The following is a 14,533-nucleotide window of genomic DNA, read 5'->3' as shown; positions in this document are numbered from 1 at the left end:
AACCCATCTAAAGGAAGACCTGTGTTGGACCAGGTTAGGAGGATGAGCTGATTCTTCAAAGTGACTTGTCAGAGGTCTCTTCAGGTCTGTCATATGCACTTTAATACACTTTAATTACCTGTGACCTTTTTTTCTTTTCTTTTTTCTTTTGCAGACAATACAAACATGCCACTGTAGTTATTTGAGGGGTTAGGCTTGAAATTAAACGGGCACAAAATGAAAACCTGATTGTTTGACTGTGTGTGTTTGTTAACTCTGAACTCCTGAAATGTCTACAGTCTCTTTAATTTGAGGCAGGTTGTGTCAAACTCATATTAGCTCAGGGGCCGTATGGAGGAAAATATATTACTAAGTGGGCCGAATCGTAAAATAATGGTATATAACTTAAAAACAATTGCCGTCAATTATCCGCAGATTTTTGCGATTTTTGGGCCAGCCCTAAATTACGGAGCTCAACTGTAATCTATTGTCTAAAAAAAAAACAAAAAAAACAAAAACAAAACATGAATGCAAATGAAACGAGAATGCATTGTGTGGCACAGTTACTTTACAAAGTCATCTTGCGGGCCGGAATAAACCCCTTTGCGGGCCTGATCCGGCCCGCGGGCCGTATGTTTGACACCACTGATTTAAGGTAAAGAAATCCATATAGTGAAGCAGACTGTTATAGTCACAGGGTTGCATCTTAGCTTTTACAAGTGTCCATGGAGTGCCATAGTTAATTTTCAAAGCTGGTTGCTGAAGTCCGTTTAGTCCAGCTGGTTTCATTAATGTTATGAAATCTGATCAGACTGAATGTGAGAAAAGTCCACCCAGTGGGTGGAGTGCTGGAGAAGGACGTGGACCAAAAATGAAAGTGAGCTGCGTTTATTTTCACTATCATTAGAGAGTCAGCGCAAGATGGGTGCTCCACACTCGATCCCGAAAGGTGAAATTGAGAATGTTCATTACTTTTTGCACTCCTTTTGATATACTGATAGTCATCCTGTATATTTCTGTCATCAGGTGAGCCCCTGAGAATTGTGATGATTGGGAAGACTGGAGTTGGAAAGAGTGCTGTTGGTAACACCATCGTTGGGAAAAAAGTGTTTATTTCTGCAGTGAGTGCACAGTCGGTGACTGAGCACTGTGAGACAGCAAGAGTCACGTGTCGGAGAAAGATACAGGTTGTCGATACCCCCGGGATTTTGGATACAGCTGCAAATCCTGAAAATATCAAAAAAGAGATTGCAAAATGCATCCAAATGACCTCTCCCGGCCCACACGCCTTCCTGCTGGTCTTGCAGGTTGGCAGGTTTACGGAAGAAGAAGAGAAGAGCGTGCAAGCTCTGGAGAAACTGTTTGGTCCTGAGGCATCCCGCTACATGATTGTTCTATTCACACGTGGCGATGAGCTAAAAGGAAAAACCATACAGCAGTATGTTAAAGATGGCCATCCAAATCTCCAAGAGGTGATCAAGAGATGCTGGAGTCGCTACCATGTCTTTAACAATAAGAAAAAGTTCAAGAAAGCTCAGGTGGTGCAGCTGATTCAGAAGATCGACGACATGGTGGCGGCGAACGGGGGCCAACACTTCACTGAAGCGATGTTTGTGGATGCAGAAGAAACAATCAAGAAGCTGAATCTCGACAGAGATGTTGCAAAAGGGCAACCTTACAATTTCTCTTTCATGGGGGAACTGTTGCAAAGAATCTATGAGTTTCAAGCCGTACTCGACCAAGGACAAAGAAGTGGTGGTCCTGGCTATGAGATATAAAGATATCACTGGCTGGGCTATCTGACCAGTTTCTTTATTTTTTCACTTTTAGTTTTTATTTTCTCTCTCAAAGCTGAGTGTGCAGAGCTACCATGGAATTCAGAATCTATCTACTTGTATATCCAAATGATTCTACTATATTCTTCATCTCTCATCCATTTATCAGCTGAAATGCTTATGGTTGGTGCCCCGAGTATCGGACTGAGAAATCACAATAGTTGGGTAAAGCATGTGTTGGAGCCAAATTTCAGTGTTCTTTGTTTTCTTTCTTTTTTGTGTGGCTGCTGGTGCTGGGTTCTGCCACATGGTGGCGCATGTGCCCCTAGGAAATAATTAAATGGAGGTTTTGATAATGACGGGCAGGTGTGGGTGGAACGGTGGAAGGCAAACAGTTTTTTTACTTAAATATAAAGTCTCTTTCCTATAAGACTCTATATTTGTGTGGGGTGAACCGGCTACAACTCTCCGGACGTTGTCGTTGGACGTGGACATGTACTTGGAAAGGTTCGTGTGGTGTTTTTGAACATTGGACTATTGGCATTAAATTGTGTTGACCACACAACGAAACAAGTTTTGGATTTTGCATTTTTTTAGCATTTTTTTTTTTTTAATTCCTGGTCGAATGGTAACCAATTACTGCAGTGTTGCTTGCAGTGTTGCCACAGTTACCTTGAAAAAGTAACTTAGTTACTTTACTGATTACTTGGTTTTAAAAGTAACTAAATTGCGTTACTGATTACTTGATTTTAAAAGTAACTAAGTTAGATTAAAAGTTACTTTTTTAGTTACTTTCAGCAGCTGCCGATAACACCATCTCAACATAAAAATAATGCAGTAGAAACGGAGTTCCAAATACTTTATTGAAAGTGCATTTTTAACATGAAAATAAAGGTGTTTTTTTTTTATGAAAAACAAAATAGGCAGTCTCTCTTGACTTCTTGTAACGTAAATACTTTTTATAAAATAAAAATCTATCCAGGTTGAAAATGAAAATCCCCTAAATTCCTCTATAGTTTGTTTGTTCCGCTATTCCAGTGTGTACACATGTATCAGTTTAAATATTTATTAGTAGTTATTGACAGTTATAATTGTTTTTTGGTTTGTTTGTTTTTTCTCTTCAAAATAAGGATCAGGAAAACAAAAGGTTGATAATTTAATGTTAAATATATTTAACCTTTAGACAGACACCAACACAATTAAACAGAATATGTGCACATTGTGAAGTATTTCAGAAACATAAATTTAAGACATGAAATAAACCTACCGTCCAGCTAAGAGAAATATGAAGCCACCTTATGTACCTTTCTGTATGTGGCCCTCAAATGAAAACGTTTGGACACCCCTGATCTATATCATAAAATGTAGTTTAGACTGCCTAATACGTAGGCTTCCATTTCCGGTTTCTTTACTAGCAATGAGACTCCTTGTGTTTCACTGAAGGTTTCATGTTTCAGGTTTCAGTGTTTCATCTGCCCATACATGCTGGCTCTTACCTGCTACTTTTCTGTTTCGAACTGCAATGTTACAAAATTTAAGGTCATCTACCAATTACTTGATGATACATCTGCCTACTCCCCTAGCCAACCATTTTGGAATTTCCCACGCTGATTATTTTCTTGATTGTTGCACTTGATAGCCACAAAGTGGATTTCCCCTAACATTCTTGCATGCTTTACCTAAGCTGGGCACCTGCTATCAGTAAGTTGAGATAATACACAGGACTGGCTCATCTTTATTTTCCAATTCTTGAAAGGCAACATACCATCCTAGATCAGCACTTTGTTAAGCTGGTCTCACAACAACCCAACACATTCAAGCTTCCGTCTCAAAATGTTTCCAACTAAGGCCAAACTTGTTTAAACCGCTTTCCGTTTTTCTGCTGCATCTTCCTGGAATACTGTACAACAATCACTACAAAGTTCAACACAATTGCAACCTTTGAATAACGTGAGCAGAAAAATTTCACTTTTGAATGCAAGTTTAAAAATAATGTTTGCTCTTGACATGTTCTGGGCTCTCAGGCTGTGTTTTCAGGCATTGCCTGCATTTTTGTTTTGCATCAGCAGCCTGACCGCTGGGTGGCGCCATTATGACTCACACCTGCCACCCATTTGCAATCATCCATCCGTTATCTGTCGCTTATTCGGGGTCGGGTCGCGGGGGCAGCAGCTTTAGCAGGGACGGCCAAACTTCCCTCTTTCCAGGCACTTCAACCAGCTTCTCCCAAGGCCTTCCCAGACCAGTCGAGAGATGGTCTCTCCAGCATGTCCTGACTTAAAAGTTAAAAGCTGAATATGGAGTTAGAATCATGCCAAAACACCGTAAACACAAAAAAACGTGATCTACGTACACAAAACGTGATCTACGTACAAAAGAAGCATGTCTTCAATTACAACAACAACAACAAAAAATCTTTCAAGTGCAAAAACATGTTTTGCGTACGTAAAACGCAATTCTACAATTACGGATACAAGTTATGTGTCATTTGGCAAGGGGGGTGTAATGATAACAGCAAAAAAGCAACTGTTTAGTTGACTATAATTGGTTGGTGTATTATTGTAATATCCAGACAGCAGAGGGCGCGTGTGAGCCGGGAAACAGATCAACAGGAGAGAGCGAGGAAATGCAACCACGCTGCAATTGCATTCATGTCTGTACATCTGTCTGTGAAGCCAGTTGAAATATAAAATAATTTCTTCCTCAAGCAAAGGTTTGGTTTATTAAGAACCCACAAAGAAAACGATACGGGGGGCTAAAGACTCGGTTCCCATCGTTCACATTGAAGAGCCGTTCAAAAGACTCGATTCGTTCGTGACGACACATCACGAATGATTAGTTACATACAGCAATTTGCACGCATATTTTTCGTTGTTTTATTCTGTTTCAAATATACCCAGTAACAGTTTCTTATGTCTCTTAACGTCGTTATATTTGACAAAGTATCACTTCAGGTTTCTCTTTTTCTCAATAATGGCGATCTTGCAAGGTCGCTGTAAAAGCCTTCAGCCGGACGATAAAGGTCTGCTGTTACAAACAGTTGCTGTTATTTGAGGGGTGAAGAGTGATCGAATTTTGAAGAGCCAGCTCAGCAGGTTGCTACAAATGGTAAAATGACACTAAACAGGTTGAAGAAGAAGGATATTAATGTGCCCTTGCTGTTATTTGTGGGGTGAAGTTTAACAGGTTGAAGAGCCAGTTTAACAGGTTGTTTTAAAGAATATATAAGAAAAAAAAAGTCTACTTCTCTGTCAGAGAATCAGATCAAGATGTGCGCCTACTACTCACTACCTGATGGTGAAGTTGACAATTGTCTAGACTTTCTGCACTTTTCTCTCATTTGCATTATTCTCACAATGTAACCGAGTATATTTCTGTCAGCAGGTAATCCCCTGAGAATCGTGTTAATTGGAAAAACCGGAGCTGGAAAGAGTGCGGCGGCTAACACCATTATTGGCGAAAATGTATTCTCTTCTTCAACTGGTACACAGTCTGAAACGAAATACTGTGAGGCGGAGCTGGTCAAGTGCAAGCGACAGATTCAAGTCGTGGATACCCCCGGGGTTCTGAACACGTCTCGTGATCATGCGAGTATCAAACGAGAGATTGCGAAATGCATCCAGATGACGTCTCCCGGCCCCCACGCCTTCCTGCTGGTCTTGCAGATAGGCAGGTTTACGGAGGAGGAGGAAAAGAGCGTGGAAGCTTTGGAGAAATTATTTGGGCCTGAGGCATCACGCCACATGATTGTTTTATTCACATGTGGCGATGAGCTGAATGGACAAACCATACAGGAGTATGTGAAAAATTGTGATTCAAGACTCCGAAAGGTGATCAACAGATGTGGGGGCCGCTTCCATGTCCTCAACAACAAGGAAAGCATCAACAGAGCTCAGGTGGTGCAGCTGATTCAGAAGATCGATGACATGGTGGCAGCAAACGGGGGCAAAATCTTTACTAAAGAGATTTTTGTGGATGCAGAAGAGACAACCCAAAGGCTGAATCTTGACTGTCCTGCGGGTGTCCAGTTCGTATCTTTACCAACGCCACCTAATTTCGCTCTGCGTCGCTCAGAGGTGTCCAGTAGGGATGAGCAAGATCAGCATTTGCTGTTTTTATATATGTATCTGTTCAACTGTCTAAATTATCTGCATCTGTATTTGGAGGAGGCGAAGCCTAAACGATAAGTGGGCGTGGTTTAATAAAAAAAAAAAAAGGTAAAACTGAAAAAGAAAAGTTTTAAATTGATATGAATTGATTAAAGGGATACTTCACTTAGTTAGCCCATTATAGCAATAGAAAGTGAATATTTTGTCTATAATTAATTTGAGACTTTCATTATTTTTCCACAATTAGTACCTTCAAAAACACATTTTGCAACTTGCTGTCGACTGAAAATGACATCACAATGGCTCAGATAACCAATCACAGCTCACCCGTTTTCTAGGTTTGGTCATGTGACATTCAAAATGAGCTGTGATTGGTTACCTGAGCCCTTGTGATGTCATTTTCAGTCGACAGCAAGTTGCAAAATGTGAACATGGAAAATAATGAAAATATCAAATTTATTATGGGCAAAATATTAATGATTGACTGCCAAAAATGGCTAAATAAGTAAAGTATCCCTTTAAAAGTTGCTATATTTTTGGTTTATTTGAAAACTACTGACAAAACAGCCTGAACTTTTTTTTTTTTTTTTTTTTAAAGTCATGAATATTTTAAAGTTTGAATAAATATTTACCAAAAAGTCTGAAAATTCACTGTTTTTGATCACAATAGTAAAGAAACTATTTATAGAACAAGCTTTTTTTTTCTTTTTTTTTTTTTAACTTTCTTTAAAAAGTCAGCAAGTAAAATGACATAAAGCGTATGATAAAATAAGTTCAACGTTACTAATAGTACTAGAATGCACATTAACAAGATTTTCACCTTCACCGCTCACAAGTGGAGTTTCCATCAAATTGTTTTTAATTTTTTCAGCAAATTTAATGAAAATGCGCAAAACGGTTCAGGGTGTACCCCGCCTGCTGCCCATAGCCAGCTGGGATAGGGTCCAGCACCCTCCGCGACCCTTGTGAGGAGCAAGCAGCTCAGAAAATGGATGGATGTTTCCATAGACAAAATTAGCATTTTCTTTTTTCTATACACTTCAAACTCAATTCCCTCGAAGAGTAAAAACGTTTTTTTTGCGAATTTTGGGACCTTTTTCTAATTTCTAGCATTTCCATTCAATTTTATTTTCACATTTTGATAATTCAAATAAAACTGGGTGGATGGAAATCCCACTACTGACTCATCTTTATTTACAGTCTTGAAAGGCAACAACCCATCATCGATCAGCACTTTGTGAAACCAGTCACACAACAACCATGCAAAACATTCAAGTTCCTGCTCAAAATATCTCGAAAATAGAACTTGTTTAAACCACTGAGTTTTTCTGTGACATCATCCTGGAAAACTATTGCCACTACAAAAAAAAAAAAAAGCTTTTATTTTGCAGGAGAAAAAAAATAGAGAGAAAGAATGTACAGATTCAATGAACGAGCAGGTAAATGACCCATTCGTGAGCAGTCTCCTATCAAGCATCAACTCGATCCAATACATCAGGAGACGTGCAAGAGACACGTATACAATCTTAACAATGCATATTCCCATTTCAACAGTCTTTTCCATTTAAAAAAGAATAAAAAACACAAAACATAGGAGTCAATATAACAACACAAATTCAACAAGAGAAAATCTAAACACACAAACAGGACAACACAAAAACAAAATGGAAAAAAACAAAACAAAGGAACAGACCTTTTTGCCAGAGTGGACCACATTTATATATGTGCAGTTAAATGTTTGGCCACATGTGGCAGTAGCGATTCAAAATTTTATTTTCTGTATTGAGCAGCTTTAAGGCCACGGCAGTTATAGGACTGTTTTAAAGCCATGCATTTATCAATGTTAAAAAAAATAAATAAAAATCTTAATATTCTTATTAAATATTCTGTTTTAATTTACTGTAATATAACAACCAAGATATTTTATTTTACAGCTGTGTATATCTTATATTGTACTTCCATCCATCCATTTTCTTGACCGCTTATTCCTCACAAGGGTCGCGGGGGCTGCTGGCGCCTATCTCAGCTGGCTCTGGGCAGTAGGCGGGGGACACCCTGGACTGGTTGCCAACCAAATATTGTACTTTATGCTCTTTATGCACTAGAACTGATTCTCAAGTCAAATACAGTATTGATAATTCCAATACTTCAGTCATTAGAGTGGCAATGTACAATATGGAGAGAGGGGTGATTAGAGAAATGTCTATTTTGCCTGAAATTGCATAAATCAGGTAAATTCCTGGCAAATCAACTTCAACGGAATCGGGAAAAATCTCTTATAACGGCTATTAAAGATATAAATGGTGAATGCACACAATCACCAGAAGAAATTAACCATATTTTTTATAACTATTATCGAAATCTATACACAGAAATTAATAGACCTAACCCTGAATATATTGAGGAATTCCTAAACAGCTTAAATATACCTCAGTTATCTATTGAACATAAAGATATTCTCGATACCCCGCTTACTATAGATGAGTTGTATCGTGCTTTAGACAGTATGCCTAATGGCAGAGCACCTGGTCCAGACGGCTTTCCGGCTATATTTTTTAAACATTTCTGGTTAATGTTTGCTCCATTATTTCTAAGAGTAGTAACTGAAATTAAAAGTAAAGGTGATATACGTCAAGATATGAATATAGCAGCAATTAAACTTTTATTAAAGCCAGAAAAAGACCCTACCCTCCCGTCAAGTTACCGACCGATATCACTAATTAATACCGATATTAAAATTATCGCTAAGGCCTTGGCATCTCGATTAGAGACGGTAATCTCGACAATTATTCATAGTGATCAAACAGGTTTTATTAAAGGTCGTCATTCTACTAATAATATTAGGAGACTCTTTAACTTGATTAGTATGTCACAGCGGTATGATAAAAAGGCAGTTGTTATTTCGCTGGATGCAGAAAAAGCATTCGATAAAGTTAACTGGTCCTTCCTCTTTGCTGTCTTAAATAAATTCGGCTTCGGGGAGTCATTCATTCAATGGGTCTCAATATTATATGATTCTCCTAAAGCTACAGTTACTACTAATGGGATTACATCACAGAGTTTTACTTTACAAAGGGGAACAAGACAAGGGTGCCCAATTTCTCCTTTATTATTTGCTATATTTATTGAGCCGCTTGCATTAGCTATACGTCAGGATAGACGGATCCAAGGAATCCACTCCGGGACAATAGAACATAAAATTAATCTATATGCCGATGATATATTACTCTATTTAGAAGAACCTGCTATCTCGCTAGGGGAAGCATTTAAATTAATAACTAAATTCTCTCACTTATCAGATTACTCTATTAACTGGACAAAATCAACATTATTACCTATTACAGAAAATTCATGGAATCCTACAAGTCAGGATCCACACTACTCCTTTCCTACAGGTAATTTAAAATACTTAGGTGTTAAAATTTCACCTAAGTTAACTGAATTAACTTCTTTAAATTTTTCACCATTATTGGATAGTATCCGTAGTGACCTGGAACGCTGGAATAATCTTCCGATCTCTTTAATAGGACGGATAGCTACTATAAAAATGAAAGTTTTACCAAAGATTAATTATTTATTTTCAATGATTCCATTTAAACCTACGTCTAACTGGTTCCAATCGCTGGACTCTGCTATCATAAAATTCTATTGGAATAAAAAAAAAGCCAAAATTAGTCTATCTACTCTTCAGGAAAGTAAATCTAAAGGAGGTTTAGAGGCACCAAACTTTATGTACTATTATCTAGCTAATCAACTACAATATCTTGTGCTATGGACACAACCCAACAGAGATACTAACTGTTGGTTGGAATTGGAGCAGAAGGATTGTAATAATCTTAGACTGTCAGATTTACTCTTTATTACAAAATCAATAAGACGACATAATTGTTTTAAAAACCCAATGATAGCCGCCACCCTGACTGCCTGGTGGAAGGCATTAGAAATTACAAACTCCCAATTGGCGCCCTGTGGGCTCTCTCCCATTTGGCATAACCCCGACTTTCAACTTAATAATCAGTCGTTCCATTTAAGCCTATGGGAGCAGAAAGGAATTACACACCTTCATCATCTTTTCTCAGATAATAAGTTTATATCGTATACAAACTTGGTCCAGAAATATGAAATAAAAAAGGGAAATTTCTTACATTATCTGCAAGTTAAAAATATGGTTAAGAAACAAATCCCAACACTTCAAGATACGCTCCAACTGCCTGTCTTAGCTAAAGATATTATAAAGCTTTCTCCAACAACAATAAAGAAAATATCAAAAATATATAAGTTATTTTTATACACAAATAAAACGTATTTACCGACTTTAAAATGGGAAAAAGACTTGTCTATAGTTCCGGAACCAGACTTTTGGACCCAAATCTGTGAAAATGTATTTAAAATGACCAAACAGACAAATTTGCAACTTATCCAATATAAGATACTTCATAGAACATATATTACACAATATATGATGAAAAAAATGGGACTCTCTGACTCCGACATTTGTCTCCAGTGCTCACAAAACACTGCCGATACTTATCTTCATGCTTTATGGTCATGTACTCCAGTGCTGCATTTCTGGACTAAAATCTTGGAAAAGCTCGCTGATATATTAAACTGTAGGCTTCCTTTATCTCCAAGACTGTGTTTACTAGGTGACTTAACAATAACTGAGCGACCATGTAAACAATCTCAATCTATATTTATAGCCCTTACTATTGCTAAAAAAATAATCCTTGTCAATTGGAAAAATAAACAATCTCTAAATATCGACCACTGGTTAAACTTACTAATAAATTATATCTCAATGGAAAAAATCTCTGCCTTAAATAAAAATCAAGTATCAAGATTTAAACAAATATGGTCTATGTACATAGAATATTTTAATCTCAATTTGGCAACTTAATCCTGCCAAGATTCTGCCTGTTAACGAGAGCCACCACATCGTTACAACTTCTGTTTTCGCTGCTCCTGTATTTGGTATTTTGTATCTGATTGTTTTTATTTTTATATAGTCAGGAACCTAGTTGCTGCTAGTGGGCTCGAGCATACCACACTATACGACACTATACTCAATAACTCCTTAAGATCTATTTCTAGTGGGCACTAAGCATCAACACTTGGTGTTACTGCATGCTAATTAGTCAATTTTCTTGACGCCGTCCCCTGTGGTCGGGCGGGGGTGGTTCTGCCCCCCCCCCCCGTTGTCTGCTCGGTGGCGGTTGCGTCTTGGCCGCTCCCTGGGCCCCCTGTGGGGTGCGGTGTTGGGGTGCTTCCCCTGGTGCCCGGGGCGGTGCCGTCCCGGCGCGGTCCGCTGCTCCGTGCCCGGCGGCGCGGTTCGGGGTGGGTGGGCCTCCGGTGTGCCCCGTGGTTCCCTCTCCCCTCCCCCTTCCTCCCCCCCGTCGCCTCTCCCTCCTCGCCTCCTCCCGCCCATCCTCCTCTGCCTCCCGGTCCCTTTTCCCTTGTCGCCCTCCCTCCTCCTCTCCCCCCCCGCCTCCTGCCCTGCAGCCGCCCTTTCGCCTTCTTGTCGTCTTCTCCCCGCTTCCCCCGCCCCCCCCCCCCCCTTCCCTGTCTGCCCTGCGGCCCCTCCCCCTCCCTCTCCCTGGGCCTGGGGCTCCCTCCCCGGCCCGGGCGTCGGGCTCCGGGGGCCGGGCGAGGGTTTGGGGCCTGCCCCGCTCCGGTATAACTCCTGGTGCCCCGGGCGGGCCCCGGTGGCTGGTGGGCTGTCCGGTAGCCCTGCTGCGCTGGCTGCCCGCCCATTGTGGTGCCGGGTGGATGAGGTGGGGGGCGGCAGGGGGTGGGGGTGCTGGGGGGCGGGCGTGCCACCTACACCCGCCGGGTTGGGTGAGGCCCCGCTGGTCGCTCCTCTTACTCACTTCACTAGCTTGCACTATACACTTTGTAAATATACACATAGGGCACACAACACATTTCTTGGTGGGGTGGGGAAGGGTGGAAACACCGTCTTCACCCTTCAACTCCCCTCCAATTTTAATGCACCTCACGTCCAAGGGGAGGGGTGAGTTGGGGCGGGGAGCCATCAGAGGGGATGGACTGCAGTGCCTGGCAGCGCTGTGGTCCCCCCCATTTGTGTCCCTGCCCCACCACTTTGTCCCTCCATTCCCTTTTTTAATGCACCACACATATACATATTCATTTTTTGGGGGGGGATACGGGTGTGTCGGAGTAGGGGAAATTTTTTCCCTCTGCTCCGACTCACCTGCTCCCAATTTTAATGCACCACACGCACACACTTGTATATACACTGGGTGGGGCCACATTCACGGTGTAAGGGTAGAGCTCGCCAGTCGGCGAGCTGGCGGACTCAGTAACAGGGTTAGGTGTCACTTGTACTCTGGCGTGACGACCGGGGCCTCTCCCCACCGGGCTCGGTGTTCTGGTGTCCCGCCTTCTCCCCTGGTGCTTCCTCCTCTGCTTCCCCCCTCCCGCCGCGGTGCAAATCTCGCGCGGCTGGAGGTGGGGTGGGCACATCTTCCCTCTCTGCGCTGCTGCCCGGTGCCGGTTTCCGGGGGGGGGGTGGGGGGTTCTCGCGGGGGGCCGGGTTCGCGGGGGGGGGGGTGGCGGCCGTCGGGGGGGGGGCGGCTTGTTTGGGGGGGGGGTGGAGGTATGGGTGGGTGGGGGGTTGGGTGCTGGGGGTCGGGGTGTGTTCGGGGGTTTGGGGGTCGGGGGTGGTGGGGCCTGGGTCGTGGTGGATGGCGGGTTTGGGTGGGGTGCGGGGGGGTCGTGGGGGGATGGGGGCTGGGGACCGGTGGGGCGCTGTGGGGGCCCGCTGGGCCTCGTTCTGCGGCCTTGGGCTCGGGGGTGTGGGCCGGGGCTGGGGCGGGGGTGTTCCGGGTGTCTGGGTCGGCTCGCTGACCGGTGTCCGCTCGGGTGGCTTGGGGGTGGCCTTGGTGCTGCCGCGGCCTGGGGATTCCGGGGGGGGGTGCTCGCTTTGCTGGACCGCGGTTGACGGCTTCTCTCTTTGGTGGTGGTCCTTATGCATGCCAGATCCGTCGCACCAGCATCTACTGAAACTCAACAGAAGTACCCTCTCCCTCCCACAGCCCCTTGAATCAGTTGGTGCTGGTGTCTGTGGTTCTCACTTTTCTTTATCTATCCTTCCCTCCTTCCTCTCTTTAGTTTTTCCTCTGGTCACTTGAGATCTTAATTTATTAGAAGTATGAGGTTTCTGGGGTTGGCATAAGACTCCGGTTTTGTAACCACGCAGGAGGGGTCTTGTTGGTGCTGGACTTCACTTTGATGGATTGGATGTACTGGCTTCTATTGATCTCACTCTGCCTTATCGATCCTTCCCTCCTTCCTCTCTTTAGTTTTTCCTCTGGGCTCTTGAGATCTCGCTAAATTTGCTGGAATTTAGAGGCTTCCGGGGTTGGCGTAAGACTTTGATTTTGTAATCATGGGGAAGGCAGGAAGTGTTTGGTCGGTGCTGGATGTCACTTTGATTTACCTTTCTTTTCTCTTTATTTCTTTTTTTTCTGACCTTTTCTCTGGTCTCCTGACCATTTAAATCTCACGACTCTGGCAAGATTCTGAAGTACCTGGTTAAGGCGAAGGGTAATGGGATATTTATAAGGTTTTAGGTGAATGAATGAGTATAAATTTATACGTATTTGCACGCACGCACACGCACGCACGCAAACGCACGCAAACGCACACACGCAAACGCACGCACGCACGCAAACGCACGCACGCAAACGCACGCACACATACACACACACACAAAAAAAAAAAAAAAAAAAAAAAAAAAAAAAAAAAAAGGAAAAGAGCAATGATGACAAGACGTTGAATCGGTAAGACTACCGAATGAACAATTCTGAGCTCTTCAAAAAAAAAAAGGAAAAAAAAAAAAAAAAAAAAAAAAAAAAAAAAAAAAAAAAAAAAAGAAATGTCTATTTTCTTTGAAAACAAAAATAACTTTGTAAACCAACATCATATGTATGCAAGAAGTGAACACATTTGAAGGGTAATTAAATTACACAAGACTACAACTTTAACTTTCTTTTTATTATTATTATTATTATTTTATTTTTTTACCGGTAAATAAATAAAAATAAAATATTGAGAGAGCGCATCTTATCCCACAGTCTGGGGAAGACCTATAACATATAAATGTTTTTTTTTAATTTTTTTAATTGCAAACTCCCCAATTCAAGGATGAGTTTGACACGGCGGAAATACGTGGAGACTGCACCCACGCCACAATTATTTTCTGCCTTGTGGTTTGAGTTAAAAAATAAAAATAAAAAAAACGGTGATGATAATAATAAGAATGCGTTCAATGAAATGATTTCGACAATGATTCAGAGGAATAATATCCATTGTTCACATTATAAATGAAATATGTTCAGCTGTCTAACCTGCACCGATCTGCCTAGACCGGTCTGCCAAATTGGACAAAACGTGTAGAGAACATCAGGACCTGAAGATAACCTAAAATAGAGCCCACAATGTCACTGCAGACCAGGGGTGTTCAAATTTGGTCCTTGAGGGGCGGAGTCCTGCATTTTTTTTTTTTAGACATTTCCCTCCTCCAACGCACCTGATTCCTATGATCAGGATTGTTATCAGGCTTCTGCAGAGCTTGCTAATGAGCTGATCAAATGAATCAGGTGTGTTGGGAGGGGGGGGGACATTTTGATACATGCATGACAGTGGTCC

General features: G+C 41.8%; 2 protein-coding genes across 2 annotated transcripts in view; both read left to right on the top strand.

The window, feature by feature from the left end:
- Positions 1 to 126: 126 nt before the first annotated feature.
- Positions 127 to 2,327, top strand: LOC144002521 (GTPase IMAP family member 7-like). The gene is made up of 2 exons (XM_077497823.1): positions 127 to 928; positions 1,006 to 2,327. The coding sequence occupies exons 1-2, from the start codon at positions 901 to 903 to the stop codon at positions 1,755 to 1,757; spliced, it is 780 nt and encodes a 259-aa protein (XP_077353949.1). The 5' UTR covers positions 127 to 900; the 3' UTR covers positions 1,758 to 2,327.
- Positions 2,328 to 4,115: 1,788 nt separating this feature from the next.
- Positions 4,116 to 14,533, top strand: part of LOC144002760 (GTPase IMAP family member 8-like) — a 14,885-nt gene continuing 4,467 nt past the window's right edge. The window contains exons 1-2 of the mRNA XM_077498251.1: positions 4,116 to 5,051; positions 5,139 to 5,923. Coding sequence (XP_077354377.1) covers positions 5,024 to 5,051; positions 5,139 to 5,923 — 813 coding nt within the window. The 5' untranslated portion in view covers positions 4,116 to 5,023. The remainder of the gene's footprint in view (positions 5,052 to 5,138; positions 5,924 to 14,533) is intronic.

This window comes from Festucalex cinctus, chromosome 15 (genome assembly GCF_051991245.1).
Source record: "Festucalex cinctus isolate MCC-2025b chromosome 15, RoL_Fcin_1.0, whole genome shotgun sequence".
Lineage (NCBI taxonomy): Eukaryota > Metazoa > Chordata > Actinopteri > Syngnathiformes > Syngnathidae > Festucalex > Festucalex cinctus.
Note: the sequence above shows the minus strand (reverse complement) of the source record. Positions and strands in the feature narration are given on the sequence as shown.